Source organism: Scatophagus argus, chromosome 18 (genome assembly GCF_020382885.2).
Source record: "Scatophagus argus isolate fScaArg1 chromosome 18, fScaArg1.pri, whole genome shotgun sequence".
NCBI lineage: Eukaryota > Metazoa > Chordata > Actinopteri > Scatophagidae > Scatophagus > Scatophagus argus.
The window spans coordinates 2,592,106-2,615,361 of record NC_058510.1 but is presented as its reverse complement, the minus strand read 5'-3'; the positions used below and the strand labels follow the sequence as shown (position 1 = coordinate 2,615,361).

The 23,256-nt window shown below is 43.4% G+C and overlaps 1 protein-coding gene across 4 annotated transcripts; it reads left to right on the top strand.

Moving 5' to 3' along the window:
* Positions 1 to 628: 628 nt before the first annotated feature.
* Positions 629 to 14,250, top strand: tfap2a (transcription factor AP-2 alpha). Of its 4 annotated transcripts, none has more exons than XM_046371872.1 (7): positions 629 to 1,018; positions 5,313 to 5,732; positions 6,917 to 6,968; positions 8,375 to 8,600; positions 9,317 to 9,435; positions 11,090 to 11,231; positions 12,603 to 14,250. In XM_046371872.1, the coding sequence occupies exons 1-7, from the start codon at positions 986 to 988 to the stop codon at positions 12,889 to 12,891; spliced, it is 1,281 nt and encodes a 426-aa protein (XP_046227828.1). In that variant the 5' UTR covers positions 629 to 985; the 3' UTR covers positions 12,892 to 14,250. The 4 variants fall into 4 exon arrangements, with proteins under 4 accessions (XP_046227828.1, XP_046227827.1, XP_046227826.1 ...); XM_046371871.1 differs by lacking the exon at positions 629 to 1,018 and adding an exon at positions 2,229 to 2,704; XM_046371870.1 differs by lacking the exon at positions 629 to 1,018 and adding an exon at positions 3,458 to 3,933.
* Positions 14,251 to 23,256: the final 9,006 nt, after the last annotated feature.

The window sequence follows — 23,256 nt, the reverse complement described above, 5'->3', positions numbered from 1 at the left end:
CTATGTGAGTGCACGTGTTGCTCTGCCGTGTGTGTGTGTGTGTGTGTGTGTGTGTGTGTGTCGGGCAGAGGAGCTCATTCACTCTTGGCCGGAGGGGTCTACATAAGTATGTATTAGAAATAAACAGTGGATAAATAAATAATGAGCCTCACAATAGCAGAGTAGCTTTTGTGTGTAGAAGTAAAGTAATGATGTTGGCGGTTAACCTTCAAGTTTTTAACTTGACACAGTTTCATTAGCAGTGAAAATTCATGTTTTCTCAGACAAAGCAGTGGAGGAAAAGATGAAAAGGTTAACTGACCCACAGGACTAACAGATATGTTTTTTTATGACAAACATATTATTAACTTTTTCTTTTTTTCTTTTATGCACTTTAATTTTCTGACTGTTTTAGTATTTTCTCCAAGTCATTTTTTCTTAACTATTTCTTGAAAGTCAGGATTTAAAGTGGGAGTAAAGCCACATCACTGGTTGGGTGGTTTTAATGTGCACAAAACACTTTTGTCAGTTTTTACTAAAATTCATTCTTGATGTAAATTCGGCGCATGCACAGAAACTCCACACGATATGGTGAATTGATTTATTTTTTTAGTAAAAGCTTGCAAGAACACGATCCTGCAAATTTAATTAAAGTTGGATTTTTTATTCTTTCATTAATGCCAGCTGAGGTTGTATAACATGAGGATTTTTTGTTATCATTATTGCTTTTTAAGAAAGGTAGTTTAGACACCGAAGTATGACAGCTCGGGCCTTCCAGCGCGCACAGCCTGTTTCACTTTTTCCCAGGTAGTGCCTCCTTTCTGGTCCACACCCGCAGCAGTGCGCATGCGTCACCAGGTGGCCCCGCACCGTTTTTATGGCCAGGTGAGGCGATCCGGTCCAGGTAAAAAGTAAAAGGTTTACTTTGGGACCGAAGGCTCAATGAGATAGACACGGAACCGGATCGACCAAAAGGAAAACCACCAAAGGCGGCAGAAGACAAAGAATGTCAATTATGGGCAAAATGGAGGAATGGCAGGTACGTGCTGCTGACTTTAAGACAAAGAAACGGCCGTAAAAATCTTTGAAAACTGTCAAAAGTGTCGACTTGTTGTGGGGATGAGGCTGCACAGACACCTTAGGATGTTTGGTAAAAACTGGAGGTGGAACAATAACTCCTGTATAATCAAGAGGCTTTAATCCGTCAGCAGATCACACAAAGAGGAGAAAGTCTCTGTATCCTTACGCGTCAAACTGTGCTCCTTGTTGTTTTGATATGAAAACCTGAGGACATCGATCGCATGGTGCCGTATGTTGTGTCTGAAACGTTTCATCATAAATTAGACACGAGGCGATATAACATCCTGACAAATACCGCCAGGCGTCTTTGACGTGGAATTTAACTTTTCCTACATGTATGTCGAATATACTCAGATCTTTTCCAAATTCGGTTTTAAACCTAGGAGTTACAAATACCCCATAATAGACTTTCTGGACAGTCTCGCTCTCCAGATGGTCTGGGCTTCACTCAGAAACCGGGCCCTGTTTTGTAAGGTGCGGAGGATTTCATAGACGATCTTTGCTGAAACGAACACTTGAGTTTCTCTCGCTGCCAGCGCGGACAAGCAGGCCACATCTCCAGAAAGACACCGGCATGCATAGCTGTCATTGTCAGACAGTTTCATCGCCCCTTTTCTCATTAATAACAAGGCACTCCACCAAAAATGGTAATCCGGGGTTTAAAGCGAGAGGGGCCAACGCCTTAAAGATCTGGCGACCTGTCTGCTGACCCACGACCTGCTGAGGTGAAGGCTCGGCCGGCGACAGGGCAGAGCCGGGCTCCCCCAGCCGCTCATTCACATGAAACAAGGCCATGTTGTTGTGTTAATTATTTACATTCCCCCGTCCAAAACCCCTGCGCCCTTACAGGTAGGCATCTTTTTAACATAACATTTAAAGAATGGCCTCTCAAGGTCTCCACTCCCAATGGGATTAAAATAACAGTTTGGGAGTTTTAAAAAAATCAAAAGTGGCAACAAAGTATGTGTGACAGGCTTGTATTTGCATGGGCCTGCTGTTTTCTCATCAAGTCCTGCAAAAGCAATCACTAAGACACTCGGCTCGTGTCAGCACAGGGTTAATTTGTCGAGAGAAAAAGTTATTTCACAGCAAAAACATCTGCTCCTTTTCTACCTTAAACTTAACGAGTAAAATAACAATCCTGGAGTCTGCTGAGGTTTTCTCCAGCATCGGAAAGACATTAAAAAAAGAGATATATACATACTAGAAACCGTCCCAGGTGCATGCAGGTCCCCATGCATGACTATACCCCCCCAAAACACACACACACACACACCTCGCTGAAGAGCAGAAATATTAAGCATGTGTAGCGTCTTGCTGCTTTAGTTTTTACCTGTGCGCTGTCCATTGGTGTTGTGTGTGAGCAGATGGGGGGAATCAAACGGCTGTTGATATGCTAATGAGGCCCTGTGCCAGTGTTATTACAGAGCTGCTCCAGCCCTTCACTTCCACCATTAGAGGGAGACCTCAGAGCGCAAGACAGACAGCAGCCCACAGCTTCAATAAAAGTAGTTTTTCTGAGCGGGGAGCACAATTCACTGAGTGAAAACAAGGCTCAGGCGATACCCACACTCAATATCCACCTCAGCAACCCATGAAAATGCTTTGGAAATTAACTGATAACATTAAATATGAAGACTGCGAGGTAAGGGGCTCCTGTTTAATTTCTCTCATTTAATTTAATTTTTGAGGACATCTTCTTGGATTATTTATTTTAGGGATTTGGTGTATTGTTTTGATCCAAATATGTCTCCTTTTGACAATTGTTAGTGAACACATTTAATTCCAGTGCAGCATGAGCAGATGCGTGTCTCTCATTAATTTCACTGCTTCCTTTTTAAAGTATTTGTGGAGAGCAAAAAGAAAAGATAATAATTATAATTATGACAATAGTTGCAATAATTATTTTACTTTATTATCTGTATTATTATTATCGCTATCAATTGTCATTATGGTAATAACAGCTGCATTTAAATATGTATTTGTTAAAATATATTAAAATGTCAGATGGATGAATGAGTAATTTATTTTTGTCGTTCAACTCGTCTTAAAATTTATGTTCAAATATTAAATGACTTGTGGAAACACTGTAATAATAATATACACTTAGCATTAATTTAATTAAAAATAAATATTTAACTAAATAGGCAGATGAGCCTGCTTTAGCCACTGCTTAAAGGACATTTATCCTTCAGTTTTAATTCTTCTGCAGTTTGAGCCGCTGAAATTGCGCTTGTGTGCATGTGTGTGTGTGCAGTGCATACACTGAGTGGTTGTTGTTATGGGCTAAGACAAAGTTTGGCAATAATATCAGGGACTTGTTCAGGAGTGGAGAAGCCAGTCGGACGTGTTTTTCGCCCGCGTCCTGAGAAGACAGGGACGGCCGCGAACAGGAACACAAAAGCTGGGCGCCTCCGTGTTCATGTTGTGCTCATTGTTTTCATCTACGGGCAAATGTTTTCCCGCTGGTGGCACAAAAAATTAATAAAACCCTCAATCGAAATCCGGCCACAGCCCGTTGTTTCGTCTTGTTTTTTGTTTTGTTTTTAATTTAAGCAGGAAGGGGAGTGGAGCTCTTTTAGCCGCGCGTAAAAGTTGGTCAGAGCGCCGGATCCGAGCGGCCCTATCATAGACTTTGGGAATTTATTTTTCTTTCCTCCGTCTTTCCGGGTCAAAGTTAAAAGTTAGCCGGTGTGACTCTGGGTTTGGAATCGAGGAAGAACCGGTGGATTAATTCGGCGGAGACAGAGGAGGGACAGGAGACCCATGGAGGACAGCTCGCTGTCGGAGTCTGAGGTGGAAAACAAAGGGACGAGTGGTAGAAACGAGCCGCTCGGTGTAGCGTCGTCTGCTGGATTTTCACCCAAATCAGAGGTGCACATTGTTTCCTTCCATGGCTTCGTCTTCCTCTGCTTCCCCTGTTTGAGGTCCACCTCCCTCCATTCCTATGTCTTTCTTTCACTTTTGCGCTCCGGCCCTGGGACCCTTTTAAAATGCCCCCCCGCCCTCCTCCCTCTCTCTCTGATTCGTCAGACGGGAGTGAATGTCCGTCTTTTTGTCTCTCTCTCTCTCCACTCCCTCCACAGTCTCTCACTCCGTCTCTCTCTCTCTCTCTCTCTCTCTCTCTCCCTCCCTCCCTCTCTCTCCCCATCTCTGATTAGATATACTGATTCCTCCTTTCAATGGACGTCATTTAAGCGCAGACTCCTGCCTTGAGTTGCGTCCTCCGCTTCACGCCCGATTTCCGACCATTCTTTCCTTATTATTAAGTATTCCTGTAATATTAATAGTCATGAATGCGTTCTATTAGGAGTCCAAGAGGAAGACGAAGAAGCGGCTCTTTTGCTAATATGAGCTCAAGCGAGGGGACAGCAGCACTGTGATAGAAGCCAGGAGAGCAGGGAGAAAAGAGGGCTCACACCAAGAGAAACTTTTCGACCCAAATCCGCCAGCACCGTCGAACATCTGCGTTTTTAGACCCAAATGAAGGGCAGCGGGGATCTAACCGTTTATTTCTGATGGATTATCGTCCTGCTGCTGTGGCACATATCTGATCGTCGGGGCCATCGTGATCGTGCAGGAGTCTTTTCGGAGGGCTCACATCTTTTTTTTTTCCTTTTTGTTTGTTTTGTTTTGTTTTGCTGGTTGATTCCCTGTGCTCGCCCCTCCAGCACCCGAAGTGGTTTTTTTTCTTAACTGATTATTCTTTTCTTGAGTCGCACCTCAAATCCTTTTAGATGTTAGTGCACAGTTTTTCCGCGATGGTAAGTTGCTGGAGCCTCAGCGTGTCAGATTCTTCCAGTTTGTTTGCGCATCACATTTTGTCAGGCTGTAATATCTTTTCTTTCCTGGGTTGAATAATGTGTTGTGTGAGTGTTGCATGCTGAAAAACTGAAAAAGTGCTGAAATAATGCGTGGTTCTGTTGTTTATTTTCAGGACATTTTCCACGTCCGGAATTTCGATGTTTAATTTTATTATTTACTTCAGGCAAATTATAATCACATTATTTTTTTTCTAAAACTTTGCGGACGAGCACTTGGTGTGTTGAATTGTTGTCTTTGTTGTTTAAAATGAATCAGTAGCCTACAAATGATTTTAATTTACTAAAGATTCCGCACTTGATCTAATTCCTGTCATCCACTCAGGCCCCGTTTCAACATCCTGCGGTTAAAACAAAGACGCGTTAGTTTCAGGTTGTCCACGTTTAAAATGTACTGAGGCTAAAACGTTTCTTTCTGTCCTTCCCCGCCAGGACCGTCACGACGGCACCAGCAACGGGACAGCCAGGCTACCTCAGCTGGGCGGCGTGGGCCAGAGTCCCTACACGAGCGCCCCTCCGCTCTCCCACACACCGAACTCGGACTTCCAGCCCCCGTACTTCCCCCCGCCCTACCAGCCCATCTACCCGCAGTCTCAGGACCCTTACTCGCACGTCAACGACCCGTACTCCCTGAACTCCCTGCACGCCCAGCCGCAGCCGCAGCACCCGGGCTGGCCGGGCCAGAGGCAGGGTCAGGAGAGCGGCCTGCTGCACCAGCACCGCAGCCTGCCCCACCAGCTGTGCCGGGAGTACCGCAGGGAAGTGCTTCTACCGTCCGGCCACGGCATCGACACGGGACTGTCGGACTCTATCCCTATCCATGGAATACCTCACTCTTTAGAAGACGTTCAGGTGAGCCGCATTTACCTGCGCCTCTCGTTTCGTGGACTTGCTGTGTTAAAATAATAATAATATTAGAAAAGGGGGCTTTAAAGGCTAATATTTCTGTCATTATTAATTGTAGGCATTGTTGTTCAAAATTACGATAATTTATAATCATCAACCCTAATAAAGGTAAAGGTGATGTTTTTTTATTTTAACAGAATGATTATTAACACCTGCTCAAACACTTTGCGTGTCATAATTGCTAAACTTATCGTTTTAATATTATTAAAGTATTAGTGTGAGTGTTTTTATTTTTGCTACAGTTAAACAAATGACACGCGATAAAATAGTTTGTCTATTAAAAGCTTTTTATTTTTATTACTGCCCGTAAAAATAACATGAAGAAAATGTTCTCAGAATATTTTAGATAAAACAGCACAATTATACGCCTTTAATTCCGTTTATAAAATATACTTTAAATTTGACAAAGCAAATGTGTGTTTTTGTCCGAGACTTCAACCGAATTAAATGAAATGGAGAAAAATAAAAAAGAAGGAAGCTCCTTGATGTCCAGCAGCTTTTCTCAGTGTGCTCTGACTTGGGTTGATTCCTCAGTGTGAGGGGCAACGCGGAGCTCGTCGCTGTAACGCGCCGCACTGCGCGCACACTAACAGCACAGCTGAGTTTGGATTTGCTTTGGGTAACAGCCACGATTATCCACTAAACATGCATGATAAATGAGCGCTAAAATTGTCAATAACCCTCATTCTTATTTGGAGTATTCCTCCCAGTTTTTAATCAGAAACAAACACCAATAATCCTCTAATTAGTTCATAGGCCTTTAATAGGCTGCGCTGCCGTAATTACTATCCAATCTAGATTAGAAGTTTCCTTGCGAGTAGAGCCAATCTGAGGGCGAAATTAGGTCAGGATTATGGGGCGACGCAGCTTCGTTATTTAAGTCTGAGTTTGTGATCTGGTGTAACCCGCTGGAAAGGGAAAAAAATCACCCATGGACAACAATAACAGGTATGGGCCTCGAGAGCCTCCGCGTTGGCTGATTGTGGCTAATTGTGTCAGGCTTTGTTCGTGCACAGCATCCCGAGCTGCATTCACTCACACAGACTGAGGGCTGCTATTTTTGTGCCTTTGTGCTAAAATTGACCATTTTCTCTTTCTCTTTTTTTTCTTTTTCTGCATTTGTGTCACAGCCTGTTGACGATCAAGGAGTTCACATTCCCGACCAGACTGTAATTAAAAAAGGTAAGCAATTTCCTCCGAGATATCATGCATGTTTCTGCAAGCTGCACACACACACACACGCACACACACACACCATTCTGCTCCAGAGAACCCGATGCAATGCGGTAATGCCTGACTGATCCTAATACGCGGTAGCCTATTTTTCATTACATGGTTTCTAAGTGCATCAAACTGGCTGCACCTTTTCTCTCGCTGATGGAATTTACTGTCAGCGTTTCAGGGCAGCGGGGAGATGAGTGGAGCTGGTGGGCTTTGTAGGCCCGTGGTGTTGATGGTCAAAGATGCGGGACTACAGACGATCTTACAGCACTTCAGTGGTGAAAGCCATTAGCTGCAATCACACTGCATGGTCAAATTTAAAATGGAAGTTGGAGCTCAGGCCTGGTGTGTGCAGGATGATAGTCTGTCACTGGGAGAGGGACTCCGCACTCGGCAGAAATCACCGACTGGGTTTTGGACTCTTGGTTAATAATGTTTTGGGGTATTTGCTGTGAGGAGATCAGGCTGATTTATGTTGCTATGAGGCCTTGCACGGTCAGGTTTGAAAGCGTTTTGTCAGGTCAAATTAGAGCTCACTTGATAAGACATGGAACGAATTTTCTCTCCTTCCTTTTCTGTCTTTTTTTCCCTTTCTTTCTTTTTTGAGTCTGTCTATCTGCGTATCAACATGATAATTGGCTTCTTATATTAGTAATCTCAAGAGTTCGTTTAACTCCTATTGTCTCTATTAGGCTCCCCTGAGCCATTAATGTCACAAGTGATCTATCCAAAGGCGCACAGTCCCCTTTGTCTCCGGTTACTGCACACCAAAACGGTGGAAAGCCCAGCAGTGCTGAGCCTCCCCCCTCGGTGTGAAATCACACCCGGGCGACGGTGTTTGCTGGATACCGAGGATATGTCAGAATAGGTAGCCTTTACCAAACCGCTCGTTTGGTGTGGCTGCTTTGTGCAGAGTCCACACACGGTGTGGAGGGCTGGAAATACTCTGTTAGAGCGCTCAGATACTGGAGATCCCCTCTGCTGCTGTGATCTGCGGAAAGAGAAATGTTGTCCGATGTTTTCAGATAAAGAACAGATGATAATTGCGCCAAAATGCCCGGATGTTTCTGATTTAATAAGCACACACAAACATTATTATTATTATTATTATTATTATTATTGGCCTCCATGAGTGGCTTTTCTTTGCATGTCCTTGTTGCTGAAAGTGTACACATGTGCTACTAAACTTTAAATCCGGGGCCTAAATCCCCCCTTCTCATTTAGTTAAGGCTCTGCATTGCATGAAATTCACTGAGCACGGTCTCTCTCTCTCTGTCTCCCCCCTGCACCTCCCTCCTTCTCTCCATCCTCCCCCTCCCCTTCCCCTCTCCCTCCCTCCCTCTCCCACTCTCCTTCTCCCATGCTAGGTCCAGTGTCTTTATCCAAGAACAACAACATCTCCGCCATCCCCGTAAATAAAGACGGTCTTTTCGGAGGGGTGGTAAACCCCAACGAGGTGTTCTGCTCGGTTCCGGGTCGCCTGTCCCTCCTCAGCTCCACATCAAAGTACAAGGTCACGGTGGCGGAGGTGCAGAGACGCCTCTCGCCGCCCGAGTGCCTCAACGCCTCTCTGCTGGGCGGGGTGCTGAGGAGGTGAGTCTGACTGGAAAAAAATCTCTCCATGTTACCTGTGTGTGTGTGTGTGTGTGTGTGTGTGTGTGAGTGTGTGTATGAACTCTCTCACTCCAATCCACTCTCTCTCTCGTTCTCTGTGCGTGCATCTCTCTCCCTCTCTCTCTCCTCTGTACCAAGAATAATTAAAATCGACCAACCATGACACCTAGCTCCTGCATTTAAAGCAGGAGGGGTCTGTTAAATTCCATATTAACTTCCCGTGCACTGGATCTCTCTCTCTCTCTCTCTCAAATTAATGTAGGCCTAGTCTGTTTCAACCCCTGCTCTATAGGCCCAGTGAAGGCATTACACATGAAAACATTGGTCTCCAGTGAACTGTCTACTGAAGTGCTGCAGACACGCAGCCAGTAATAGTGCTGCCTATTAAGTAGGGCTTTATTTATTCATTTTGTACAGTATTTATCTGCCGGAGCAAAGGCTGGGCTCTTTTAGTATTATTTATAGCTCGTTTTAGGGATGTGGTGGAGGGCAGAGGCAGCCACATTCAGCCCAATCACCTTTTAATTAGTACAAAATCGAGCGGCTGACACACGTTTAGGGGGTGCTGTGAGTCGCGTGCATCGCACAAAGTGTCATCAAAGCCCCACGTGACGGGACGTAAGCATTAAAAAAAATATTTGACAGCCCGTGCATATTTTTAATATCTGAATGTCTGCTTTGTTTCACTGCCGCAGGGCCAAATCTAAGAACGGAGGAAGATCCTTAAGGGAGAAGCTGGATAAAATCGGCTTGAATCTACCTGCGGGCAGACGCAAGGCAGCCAACGTCACCTTGCTGACGTCACTGGTGGAAGGTAAGCGCCGTAAATCACGTTCCCGCTCTTGTTGTTCCCGCGATATCAGGTGCTTGCAAACTGGGAGTTTTTTTCCTCTCTCTCTCTCTCTTACATTCTTTCTTTCTTTCTTTCTGTGTTGGAAATCAGCATATGCGCTCATCCGTGTAATGTGGACCGACTTTGCCTCGCAAGTAATAAAGCATGAAGGATGTGTGTGTGTGTGTGTGTGTGTGTGTGTGAAGGGAGAGAGAGAGAGAGAGACTGAATGGTGCTGGTGATTCTGGTGGCTTTGCAGCGTTGGCCTTCGCTTTCAGGAGCGCACTTGCAGGTCCACGGCTGGCCTACTTTGTGCTCTGGATGAATTTGTGTTGAAGTCCAGTTAATTATTGAGTGCTGCTTGTTTATTGGGCACCGCTGAGCTGTTTCACCTCGCGGATGAGAAGTCGATTGATTTATTAACTCTGCGTTGTTTCAAACATTAATACAAGCCTGCATATGGCAGCTTTTAATGGTGACTTAATTCTTGCGTTAATAGCTTCCCGTGCTTTGGTTTTCACCGGACATTTTAGCTGCATGCAAACGGCGTGGCGCTGACCCACTGGGAGCTATATGTTTTGGGCCTATTAAAGAATAAATTAGTCAATTATGGTGCGCTGAAAAGATGCCTTTTACGCCGAATAAATCTATTTTGCTTGCAGAGTTGAACCTTATTATTCAGTGCGGTGGTATTTGGTGTGCAGCCCGTTTCCAAAGGTGAAAGCCTGCGATGGTTCATTGGTCCCTGTTAATCATTACTGCAGAAGTGGGCCGAATGCGGTGTTCGTTGCGCTTCGGAGAAATTTGGTGCTGTATTGTAATGAGCCTGGAGAAATGTTTGATTCTGGGTAATAAGGGGGTGGTGGCACGTGGGGGTGGTGGATGGCAGCCGGTTATTTAGTGAAGGGACGCTGCGTTTTCTGAAGTGCTGTCATTGTTTATGATCCGCTCCATTTTATGGAAACGAGTTTACTGGACTTGAGCTTTGATGCTAATTGGCGCATGCGTTCTTCCGGAGCAGAGGCTTATGGGCAGGAAGCCCCGCAGTAAAAACTCAACTGCTTCAGGAAATTAAAACCAAAGACTTGGAGAGAGAGAGAGAGAGAAAAAAAGGTCAACCAACAAGAGAGGCGAGCTCAGACCCGGACGGAGGGTGAAACCTGTAATTCTCACAGCTGAGGCATGGAAAGAGAAAGAGAGATTTAGGTGTAGTCCTTTAAAATTGCTTCCCCATGCCTGAGTGATCTGCTGGACTTTCAGTAACGTGCAGGCACTGGTAATCAATGACATGGTGTTAAGCATGACGCTCCGTCTATATTTCATATCCACTTATTGTTTCTCCTCCATATTTAAGCGTTCTCACGGCGCGAAGGAGGGAGTCTGACGCGTACTGACAGCTCGCACGGCTGCTTTATTTTTATTATTATTATTGTTATTTGGCCTACTGTTGCTGTTAGCATCATCATCACCAGTGCTGTTGGGAAGGCACAGGTGCCATCATCCTGCTGTCTGAGCGCACAAACACGGTGGACGCTGCGCTCACGTCAGATTAATCACGTGTTCGTCCGAACAGGAAGCGTCTGAATAAGCAAACACATTCAGCTTAATTTTTTTTTTATTTCTTCTTCCCTTTCAGGCGAAGCGGTACATCTTGCCAGGGATTTTGGTTATGTATGCGAGACCGAGTTCCCAGCCAAGGCAGTAGCTGAATATGTAAACCGTCAGCATTCCGACCCAAACGAACAAGTCCAAAGAAAAAACATGCTATTGGCCACAAAGTAAGTGCTATTATCACATTTCACATGTGTCAAAGCAAATGCACCCCGGCCTGTGCCACTGTGTGTGTGTGTGTGTCTGTGTGTGTGTGTGTGTGTTGACACTTTGCCCCCCCCCTCCCACACACACACACACACACTGATATTAAATTGCAGCTTTCACGCTTATCACAGTTTTTATATTTTCTTAAGTGTTTTTGTACAAATAAATACTATTATTTATTAGAATATTTTTCACATTGTGCCAGATGTCATGATAAAACACGTTGTCATCTTTTGCTCCATGTCAACACAAACCCACTGACTGCTTGGCTAATATTATTCATTTTATTTATCACATTTAATTTTGGCCACGTACTTTCAAAAGCTACCGAACGTCTCTGCTAATTACGGATTTTCAATCCGGCACTTTTATAATTTAAACACGTGATTCTGTGTAATTTTAGGGATTAAAATGAAAATGCACACAGTGCAGTGAAATGTCCTGCCTCTGCTGCTCAGGGGCCTTCCGTTTACCTGGTGATTTCAGTGACACTGACACATGGCTGCTTCTCACCCAGCGCCGCCATCCCTGCTGCTTATTTTTACTCGTCGTCACCTAAACGCGACGGTTCCCTCTCAGACTGCATGTAATATTGATGATGGGCCGCTATAATCAAACAGCTGCCAGCTTTAACCGCTTATTACAGGCTTATTAAAATACCAATAGCATGAAATGGAGAGTAAACTCACCTTTTACTGGGAGAGTACAATTTTCCATACGTTATAAAATATTCTACTTAAATTCACAGCGTGCTGAAATAAGATGAAAGTGACAGGAAGATGAAGGTGTCTTTTGAAACCGTGAAAAAAAAAAACGTTTTTATCCGACTGCATTGTTTTTATTGGTTGTTATTTCCTGTTTTGATTTTCACGTCGACAGATCATTTGGATCCCTGGTTTCTATTATAATGTTATTTTTAATAAAAGCAACACATCCTGCCACTGAGCTCAGAGACGAATTTCCACCTGTTTGTAGCTGGAGGACATTCTCTTTAGCCAAGTGCTAATTTCTGAAAACAAAGCAGAGCGACAGAGAACAGTTTCATTCCACTAACAAATGTGAGCCTGACTGGAATAAGTTGGTCTGCCCAGAGAAACTGGTCTCACCTCAGACTGGTTGGTCACTTTTCACTTGCTTTAGGCAAATTAAGAATTTACAGCCCAGCCCCCCCCCCCCCCAACACACACACACCCGCCCCCTGCCGGGCTGACTGATTTTACATTTTTTTGCAGTGAGTCCAGTTTGATTTATTTTTACCGGGACATTAAAACTCATGATGGGATTCCCAGTGTTCTGACTCGGTCGTTAACTCGTCCCTCTGTCTGTTTCAGGCAAGTCTGCAAAGAGTTCACAGACCTGCTGTCCCAGGACCGCTCGCCGCTGGGAAACTCACGGCCGCAGCCCATTCTTGAACCGGGAATCCAGAGCTGTTTGACCCACTTCAGTCTAATCTCGCACGGTTTCGGGACCCCGGCGCTGTGCGCGGCCGTCACGGCCCTGCAGAACTATCTGACCGAGGCTATCAAGGCCATGGACAAAATGTACCTCAACAACAACCCCAACAGTCACTCAGATAACGGCACTAAAGGCGGAGACAAAGACGAGAAGCACAGAAAGTGATGTTTCCATCCCACCTTCACCGGGGGCCAAACCCCGGGGCCAAACCCCGGGGCCCTTCTTCTACACCGACCCACACCCCTCCGCCTCGCCCCGGCCCCCACCCATCCAATATAAATATTATAAATACCTTATAAATACTATTGATAAAGTTAAACGTGCCACTTCCTGATCTTGCGCGGTTTTACATGTTTTCTTTTTACATCCCACTTTGGATTCACGGGAAAACGACGCAAGAATCTTCTTCTTCCAACACCTGAACCGTACGAAATGTTATTATTAAAAAAAAAGAAAAGAAAAGAAAAGAAATGAAAAGAAAAGAAAAGAAAAGAAAGGCTGCAGAGGATCAGCTCCAGGGCGAGGAAAAAGGTGTACTGCCTCAGCCAGAGGACTTTTTATGTACCCCCCCCATCTTATTTTTTATGAGCTGCAACGAAAGGACTGAAATCCAGCGACCCCTCCGATATCTCAAAGCTCAATTTTACTGATTTTACGATTGTGACGAAAAGCGAAGCTAAAAGAGGACGAATTCTTATCAGTATTGTGAATAATAAACTTGAAAAACAAAGAGAAATTCCACAGAGCTCCATGTCATGACTTCAGTTGTAGACTCTCTCTCTCTCTCACTCTCTCTATCCAAGCGACCAACTTGAACTTTTTGAATTTCAACACGATTCACGGTTATATAAGGGAATCAGTGTTCATGTATGTATATATTTATTTATGTGTAATTTAATGGGAATTGTAAATATGGTGCGTCTGTTGAAACTTCTTTTTTTATTTATCTGGTGCCTCCTGTTTTAGTGGGTTTGAATATTCGGTTAGTTCTTCATGTGATTTTATGGTTCTTAGAAAAACAGAAGTTTGGGGTATTTTTATTTCTCTGGGATATTTCAATTTCAGCCCTCTTGTAGCATGTTGAGGCGACATTGAAGCAAGTGAACAAATTTAATAGAAATAAACTTCCATTTCTCTCTCTATATATCATCCTTATTCAGTTTTTTTAAATTTGAGACAGAGTGTAAGTGAGGACCCTGAGGAGAACTCATTTTTTTGTGTTTCTATTTTCGTTTTTATACAAGCTTTTATGTGTTGTGCCAATCAGAATACGTTTCACCTCTTGTTCTCTCCTTGAAGCACCATAAAAGCAATAAATGGAATATTGTCTTTTTTAAATGTTGGAAGACATTCAAAAAAACATTTTTTGGGACCACCTGATATCTTGTTATGTCCGATAATGTCCAAAATTGGAGGCGGTTTTAGCTGTATTGTATAGACATGTGCTGGCAATAGTTCCCATGCCTGTCAATGTATTATAGTCCTTTGTTGCCCAGAAAAAAAATAAATATTTGATACGCTTCATCTCGATTTTTATTCATATCTTTTAATTTTTTTTAGTCGCTGCTTGATACGCCCGTTTTTTTTTTGTTTTTTTTGTCTTTCTATTTTTTCTTTTTAAGCTCTTAGTATTTTTCCCCCCCATTCTGAACGGCTACAGTAATTGAGTTTAAGTCTCCCCTGACGATTGCTCCTTGCAATAAGCAGCTGAACTCATTGTTTCCCTCAAGTATAATAAAAAAAATCTTACTTTAAACTCCCTGGTTCAGAGCACAGGATCTTATGCAGGCCAAATGGCTCACAACAATGGATGTGTTCGCGTTTGAAGTGTGCAGCGCCGCCCCTCCAGCTAAAACCCTCTGAGATGTATACAGGCCTGGTGTGCACTGTTTGGTTGTTATAGGCTATATTTGGTTCTCCCCCGTTTATTCTGCGCTGGAGCTTTATTCAAAGACATGCATCAAATATTTGTTATGTTGTTTGCCTCTCAGTGTAATCAATGAACAATCAGCGCTCAGTGTGCTGGGGTTTTATTTTTCTATGTATATTCCGTGATATAATCATAACACTTTCATAACGAAATCTGCTGCTCTAACTGGTATTTCGTCTCATTTTCCTTGTGTTTGGCTGAGTGAGTCTGTAAATGTGGCCATCACGCTGGCTGTAATAGCAAACGTGACGCTGGCCTTTGCTTTATTTTGCGTGCAGAGCTGCAGAGAGCAGGCCGTTGCATAACATTTGAGTTTGATTGTATATTGATGGTGTGGCACCTATGGCTCGAAATCAATCTCGTCTGCAGCCAGAATCAGTCTGGTGAAATATGCATCTTGGTATTGTTTCTTGCTTTTCCCCATTTCACTGTCTGGTAACCATGCAGTTTAAAATATTGTAACACCGTGTGAGCACTGAGTGACCCCCCCCCCCCCACCCCCACCCCCCACCACCACCACCTCCCTTCTTCCTCTCTCCAATCTCCTCTGCAGTCATATTTATTATCTGCATGGTTTTCGGGTCCTGGTTTAATTCTGAGGCGGTTGTTTTGCAGGAGGGTGAATGAAGCCTAACTGTACATGTCCTTGGCATAATTGCGATGCACAGTGGTGGAGCAGGTGAAGCGAGGCATTGTCTGTCAGGCCCTGTTTTTGTTGGCTCAGTCTTCAGATTGTGTGTGGGATCCTGTCCTCAGGCACAATAGCTCACTCATAAAGGGGAGAGACTACCCGGCTGCTCCTGCTTTGTTGGTTGTGTTGGGGGGGGGGGTGGGGGGGGTCATAAATAGTCAGTTAAAGGGAAAACAATCGTATTAAAACAGCATTCATCGGTATTAGGGAAAGAGGAAGCCCCTCACGTGTGTCATTAATGCTAATGTTATTTAATAAATTTATCGGGGTTTGGGTGAATGAAAACAGGTTTTTGAGGGTGAAACGAACGCATTAGAAATAGCGCTATCTGTGACAATGGTGGATATTTGTGCTTATTATTGCTATAAGATGAGGAGGATCGTGAGGCCTGTAATTGCGTCTTTCTGTGTAATGGAATTGGAGTGTTAAAGAAACTCCAAATCCCATTGTCTGTCGTTTGTTTACGCCGATACCAGCCTGTAATTTACATACCTTTTTAATACAAAATTGTAATTTTACCCTAATTTGATCTTAAACAGGTAGAGCTAGTTTCTTCTCGCAATGCCTCACAGCGAAAGTCATTTGCAAAGAAAAAGAAAAAGAAAAAAAAAGGAGGCCTGAAATTTGAAGAGCCAGTCAGCAATACCCAGCTGAATTTGGCTAATTCAATCCATAACTGCTGCTTGTCTCGACTAAACCAATTACAGCTGATTCCCGTATAGTAATTAATAAGTGTGAGGCCTGTTGTTATCAAATATTCCGCAGAATATGCGGAGTAAAATATATGCTAGAGGTTAAAGCGTCTTCTGCAGGAAGATGATGCTGCTCAGAGATGATGACGGTGTGTGTGTGTGTGTGTGTGTGTGTGTGTGTGTAGTGGTCTTTGTGTCTATTTGTCTGCTGCTGAGGCTCAGTGGGCTGACGCTGTGTGGATCCTCACAGTTTTGGAGCAGAGATGTGAGCGCAGACAGACTCTGTGGAGTGTTTCTACTTTTAATCAAAAGCTGCGGCGCCAAATTTGAAGAAATGTTGTGTGTGCACCGAGGACGATTTTAGAGGACAGATTAATGCTTGTGTGCCAAGACTGCAAACATATTTATTTTCCATGCCACTGGCCCTCTGTTGATCACTGTCTGTCAGGCACATAACGCAACTTTTTTCATCCACGACCAGCTGCACTTCACTGCTGAGCTCATCAGTCCTGTGCAAATGTGTCCCATCCACTTTTACACGCTGGCAGCCATGTTTGTGGTCAGAAAGTATTTAGTTGATGCTGCTGGGGTCACTGCTTGGTGAGAGGGGTGTCTGCATGGCCTAATTACCCCCCCCAGCACCGCCGCTACAGCAGCGCGCCCTGCAGCGCTTGCAGGCAGCGCTTTGGAGCTGCTTGCCTGCATGGGAGGATGTAGGACAACCAGCCCACAAGGCCCAGATTTGTTCACTGCACTGCCTCGAATGTTGTATTGGTATGAGTGGAATTTCAAACTCAGCTGTCCTCCTGACATTTAAACGGAGGAATTGGAGTCTGAAGTGATTGTTTAAAGATGATCAATAACTGCGCAGCACTTTGGAGAAAGAAAAGGTCCGCTCTTTGCTCTAATGTTCACACAGTGCTGGGAAGTTTTTCTTCACTGATGGAACAGTCATGTTTTGATAGAAGATTTTAATCGACTAAACATGTTCCAGATATACTACTAGAGGGAGCCTTAAATGACACGTAGCAGATGGTCATTTTATCGATAGAATTTCTGCAGACACGATGGATGCTGTCAGTTTGAGCTTCTTGTATCAAACGTTTTACCGACGGGCCACTTGAAACTGCAGGCTTAAAAATAAGTGGACAAGACGCAGGGTTCCTCTAAATGACATCTGATACGGTTATCTGTGCAATCGAATTATGTGACTTTAAAGTTTGCAGTGAAGCGCAAAATGGCTAATTGTCCTCAACTCTGACATCAGCACCCCACCCCCCACCCCCCCGTGGACCCCGCTGCCCACTCTGAGAGCCAGGGCTCAGAAGCCAAGAGAGGTCAATGACTCCACCAAATCATCAAATCACCCCTGATTACTTGAGACATTAGGTAATCGATTAGAAAACATTAAGTGACTTTGAATAAACAAAGGGCTGCATAATTCCACACACACACACACACACACTCTCATTCACAAAAATGAGAGCTGTTTGATTAGCTTTAATGCACACCTGCAAAGAAGATGACAAGTGAAAGATGTCAGTATAGATTTAGTGTATTTTTAGTTTCTGTTTCTAAACAATAAGAGAACGTGTGACAGCACTTGTCAGGAAGCGTTGTTGCTTCCCTGCGTATCCCCAAACAGGCTGTATGGAAGACGGGCGGATTAAAAATGGTGTTCATGTTTCCCCACTTGGTTAATGCAGTTTATATTCTAGTTGTAGTCATCCTCCCTCTCAGTGTGTGTCTCTCCCTGCATCCTCTGCAGTCAGCCAGGGGGGGAGTGTCGCCCCGGGCCAAACATATGCTTCTTTCCATTGCACTAATCCAAATGCAGCGTGGAGGAATAATTGCTCGAGTGGCCGTGGCTTCGCAGGGGCTTTGTCCCTCACTGGCTCCCGTCAGCCAGGCACACGCCATTTCAATCAGTTCTCCCAGCCTGTCTCTGTATCAAACTGCAGACCTTTTATCAGACCAGACCCTCACGCTTCATAAGCACACAGCCACATCATTCAAAAAGCTTTTTTCTTTTTTTAAATTCACCCCTCATGTTGTGGCTGCTGTCAGGTCATCATATTTGGAGCACCATCTTCATTAATATTGACAGCGCGCCACGTTGGCAGCCTTTGATTTGGCAAAACGGTCGCATGAGCAATGACTACAAACGAAAAGGACTTTATGGTGACTTTCTGCTGTTTTCCTACAGTGAAGACGGGCAAACCAGCTCGGCCATCCAGCCGCAGAGTCGACATGGCTGATAATAACAACATGATAAATAAAATAATAAAGTAGCTGTAAAGTGTTGTTGGAAAAAGACACAAATGAAGTGACAAAGCAGTTTGGGAATCTAAAACGCTGAGGGCCAATTTAAACTTTTATTACTTATCACTACATAATTATTATTGTTATTTATTTAAAAAAAAACAATTTTAATTTTCTGAAAATGTTGGGGAATTGTAGTTTGTCAAGATTAAACAGCCGAATTTGAAAATTTGAAAATAAATAAATAAAATAAAATAAAATAAAATAAATGCAGCTCGTTTCAGTCCGTCCCACTGTGCCAAGTGCTGCTATCTGACTTTAAAGTGATTGGTTTCATGACAACAGGAGATTCGATAATGCATTAAAAAATGTGTGTGTGTGTGTGTGTGGTGGACTGACACACACACACACACACAGTTTCACTGGTGGTGTAGAGAGCAGATGAAAGTGCACAGCGGCCTGCGTTGTGTTGTGTACACACACGCAGACAGCCGGTGCGCTAACACTCCGTGTCATCCTTTGTCTTGTTTTCTGTGAATCAACGATGAAAAAAAATCACTCTAGTAAAATGTAGCATTTGCGAGGAAATCACATATTTCCACGGATAAGGAAGAAGACAGAGAGAAGGAGCGTGGGGTGGGGGCACAGGCGGGGGGGGTGGCAGCGGAGAGCCGTGGATGTCTGACTGAATTAATAGACATGATAATTTCACACTATTTCATAGTGAGCTATCTGTTCCATCACAGCAAAATAAAAGGGTCACTGCGCAGCTGTGGCAAACCCCAAGCGTTATTATGAAGTTTGATGATAGACCCCCCCGCCCCCCCCGCCCCCCTCGCCCCCCCCTTCCCCTCTTCTTTCTTTTTTTCCTTCTCTCTGGTACTTCGCTTCAGGCCAGCAATAGCTCGGGGCCACGCCGGTGCCTCCCCATGATAAAGGACTTATACTCTGTCTGCGCGCAAAGAAAGCCGCAGCAGCTTCTCCCTCTCCCGAACCTAATCAACTCACTGGCTTGGCCCTTTAACGATTGCTATACACCCCCTCCACCCCCTCCACCACCACCACCCTCCACCACGCCTCTGTCTCTTTCTCCATCCCTCTTTTTTACCCCTACTCTTTTTTGTCTCTGTCTTCCTGTTAGTTACGACACATTTTGCTGGCCATTTATTTATTTATCCATCCCAAACGTTAACAATAATAATAATAATAATAATAATAATAATAATAATAATAATAATAATAATAATAATAATAATAATACGCTATAAAGTTTATATTGATCAAAACGGAAACAAAAATTAGTAGGACATTAATAGGACAGTAATATTGGAGGCTTTTGTCTGCTGTGAGAGGAAATAAAAACACGTTGAGTGCGCTGAGGTCGCTTTTTTTTACCTGAAGTTGTTATTCATAACGGAAATATTTTTTTCCTCTCATGTTATTTTTTGACTCCTACGCTTTTTTTTCTGTGCTGGACTTTTTGTCCAGCTGCTCAAAAGCGAAAAGGAAACTTTGCGTCCAAAGTCCTGTAGGGAGCTTTCTCAGAGTCTGAAGACAAGAACAAAGATGTACATTTTTCGTTTCTAAAAAAATATTTTTAGTCTCCCAGTTTTTATTGTATTTTATTTTCATATATTTTTAAAATGACTGGGACGCTTCTGGTCCTCTTCCCGTGAAGCTCTCAGGCTGACTCTAATCCCAGGTGATGGGGCCCATCCTGTCCGTGGGGGTTTGCTTCTGCCTTCAGGTCAGCCACTTTTGACATTTATGTAGTGACTAAAATATTTATTTTTAGATGTAAAGGGAAAATAATTTCTCACAAATGCTACTTACTTTTTGGAAATGTTTTCTGCTGTTTTTTGGGTATAGCATATAACATTTTGGATGAACGGTGGCCACATGGTGACAAAAATAAACGTCCACTTCACTCTAAATGGAGAATAAAGTGAATCCAACTCTGAAATAACCTTAACTGGCAACCCAAGACTGCTGCTGGTGCACACATTGGAAAATGAACTGTCCAGCCATGACCTCCAGCACGAGTCGTCATTATCGCCATCATCATAAGAGATTGTTTATGGCTTACTGGATTTATTTATGTATTTATTTTTGCTTGCTGCTGGGCTGTGCCATGTGACAAAGGTCATGAGTCAGTTTCAAGCCAGCACTCCTGAGAGCACATGATGCCTGAACTTTTGTGGAGGCTGATCTATCACTTATGTGTACAACAAGGAGTAACAGTTATTTGTACATGCAGGCAACAGTGTGGAGTGTAAGGACTGAAGCAGACCTGATCCTGACCAAATCATTGCCTGAAAAGAATAAAAATATAGCTACTGTGTCGTATCGAAACCCTTCAAAGAAAAGTCACTTTGGACTTTTGATCAATTTCCAACACTGTCTAATGTATTGAGCTTGACTGTTTTGCTACTGATTTGTATATTTTATGTGTCTGTGTTCAATGTCCTCCTGCATTGTGTCATGCTAAGGAAGTATAACCTGTTTACTGTTTAAGAGATCCACACATAATAGAGTGGAAAACCCTGCAGCACTTAGCCATACTGTCAGAAGTCAAAGTCTCCACTGAAACCAAAACTAATCTTCTAGTTTAAGGCACAGTGACCCCTTGTGCACATATTTAGCCCCATAAGGAAACCTTTTATTAACTTACCATAAATCGCTATGTGGAAATTGAAATGAATGAATAAGATGTGCTAAAATAACATGCACACTGTAGGCGATTTCTGTTGCTGTGGTGTTGCTGTACAATAAGGCCTTTCACTGTCTCTTGTTCGTAAAAATGACATGACATCTATTTGGCCACATTTGGTTCATTACAAAAGTACTTTGCATGAGGTGAGCGTTGAACACTTTGGTTCTGGGTTAGGATTAGAGTCAGGATCAGAAGGGATCAGTGATTGTATAATCTTCAGCTGTTTTCTTCAGATGATCAGTTTCACTGGTTGAAGAAGCTGAGTTGTTGTGCTAATGTCACTAACAACACAACACTGTAAAATCACTCAGTGTAACAGGGCATTTTCAATTTTTAGATTGGAATTTTAAAAAAAAAATCAACCTGAACACGACTGATCGTCTGGCTTTGTGCTGTGACCGGTCACACTCAGAAATGGCCCCGTCTCCGCACTCTGTCCATCGTACTGAATGATTGCTTGATGTGTCACTTATGCTACCACTTCATAAAAAATGTAATAGGTCATGACAGTGCATGAGTACAATGAAGTTTTTTCTGTCATTCTCAGTAGATCCTGTGAGCAGCTGATAATCACGTCATACCTTTACGATGAGCGGCCACATTATTAGCTTAAAGAAGAGTCTCGTACGGCTGGGAGAACTAGAGAGCTTGCTCTGGCCTCTCGGAGGCTGTGAAGAAATGGTTTTGATCTTACCACGGGCTAAACACTGCCAACAGGACTTGACATTGCAGAACAATTTCCCAATTACCTTTTGACATGCATATTGACACAAACGTGCAAAACTGTAATTTTCTCTCTGAATTTGTTAGCTTGAGGGGCTCACTTTCATGCCAGTGGATTGTCAGATGTGCTGCCCCCCCCTTTACCAGCCTGCTTATACGCGAGTGTCCAAAAAAGGATTCCCTCCTGACAGCTGGAAAATGGAAAAGATCATTTTGAAAATGGAAGAAAAAAGTGTGAACTTCCATGAGACTCTGTTCGTAAGAAAGGCATATTCTTGGGCATTTAAATCCAGTTTGTGTTGACGTTGCCTTGTGTGGTTGCTTGTGTTTGATTATATTTTTGAAAAGATTTTTCATTCACATTTCATGGTTTTTAAAAGCTTCATGGATGTAAATGTGATCTGATAGTTTGCATCCAGTTTCATCTAATACCACTGAACACTTGTGTGCCAAAAACCTCAACCTTTCTCAGTAAACTTTGCTAAGCTCACAAACATGTTGTGTCTTCGTTGTCAATCTCAAGGTTCTGGCCAAACTAAACATGCCAGTTGACACTGAAATGCCATAATCACTGGGATGTTTTCTTGCTTTTGAGATGTCCAGGCAGCAAATAGAGGAGAGAGGACGATGGCCATGTCATCGCGAGCTTGTCATCGTGTTTCGGCTTGATTGGCACATGCTAGGCCAGATTACGGGAGCTGGTGTTGATGGAGGGTTACCCTGAGACGCCCAGCTGTCTGCTATCAGGAACCCCCAAAAACTGGGTCAGACTTGGGCTTGTCACTGCCCCGAGCCCCTTTGCCCCAGCTTTAGTCCCGATGCAAATGCTAGCGGGAGAGAAGGATTGAGCCTCAAGCCTCGGATGAAGGCCAAAGCCCAAGCCAGCACCTCAACCCATCCCACGGTACTCATTTCCAAACTCACTCTTCTACATAATCATGGCCTTAAACAAAGAAATACAGTATTTACATCAACTTGAAGAGCAAAATATACAACAATTCTGCAAATTAAATTCAATTAAAATGTCAAAAAACCAACTTGACTTTTTAAGAATATATTTTGTTGAGTTATGTCGTTAATTGTGTACAATATCCCAAATGTTTCCAGCTATGGTCAAAACCAGAGAAATCAGTCAGTGGCGTCATATTTGCCAATCAGGAGAAACACAAAGCTCAGTTTCCAGAATAAATGTTGGCTTTGTATGTTTCTGCAGACATGTTGAGACTTTCTTTACTTTTAGCCACGAGTACAGTTGGGAAAAGATCGTGTTCTGGCTTAAACCACCTGTACAGCTGAAAAAGTAATGTAAAATATCTGCTTCTCCTACCACAAATGTAATGTGAAATGAAATATGTCAATTCAAACATGCTATATGATACATATGAAAAGTAGACGTGTAACATATAATCAACGTACAATGCCAACATTTCATTCTGGCGACTGGGTTTGAAACTCCCGACGATACGCCGAGTTACGAGAGTGAGAAACCAGCAGCTCTGTTGTTCACTGTCCGCACTGC

Excerpts from the sequence above, each read along its gene's own strand:
- tfap2a (XM_046371870.1), top strand. The coding sequence starts at position 3,826 with ATGGAGGACAGCTCGCTGTCGGAGTCTGAGGTGGAAAACAAAGGGACG. Across the intron at positions 5,733-6,916 it reads ACTCTTTAGAAGACGTTCAG|CCTGTTGACGATCAAGGAGT; the intron begins GTGAGCCGCATT and ends TTTGTGTCACAG. Across the intron at positions 8,601-9,316 it reads CTGGGCGGGGTGCTGAGGAG|GGCCAAATCTAAGAACGGAG; the intron begins GTGAGTCTGACT and ends TCACTGCCGCAG.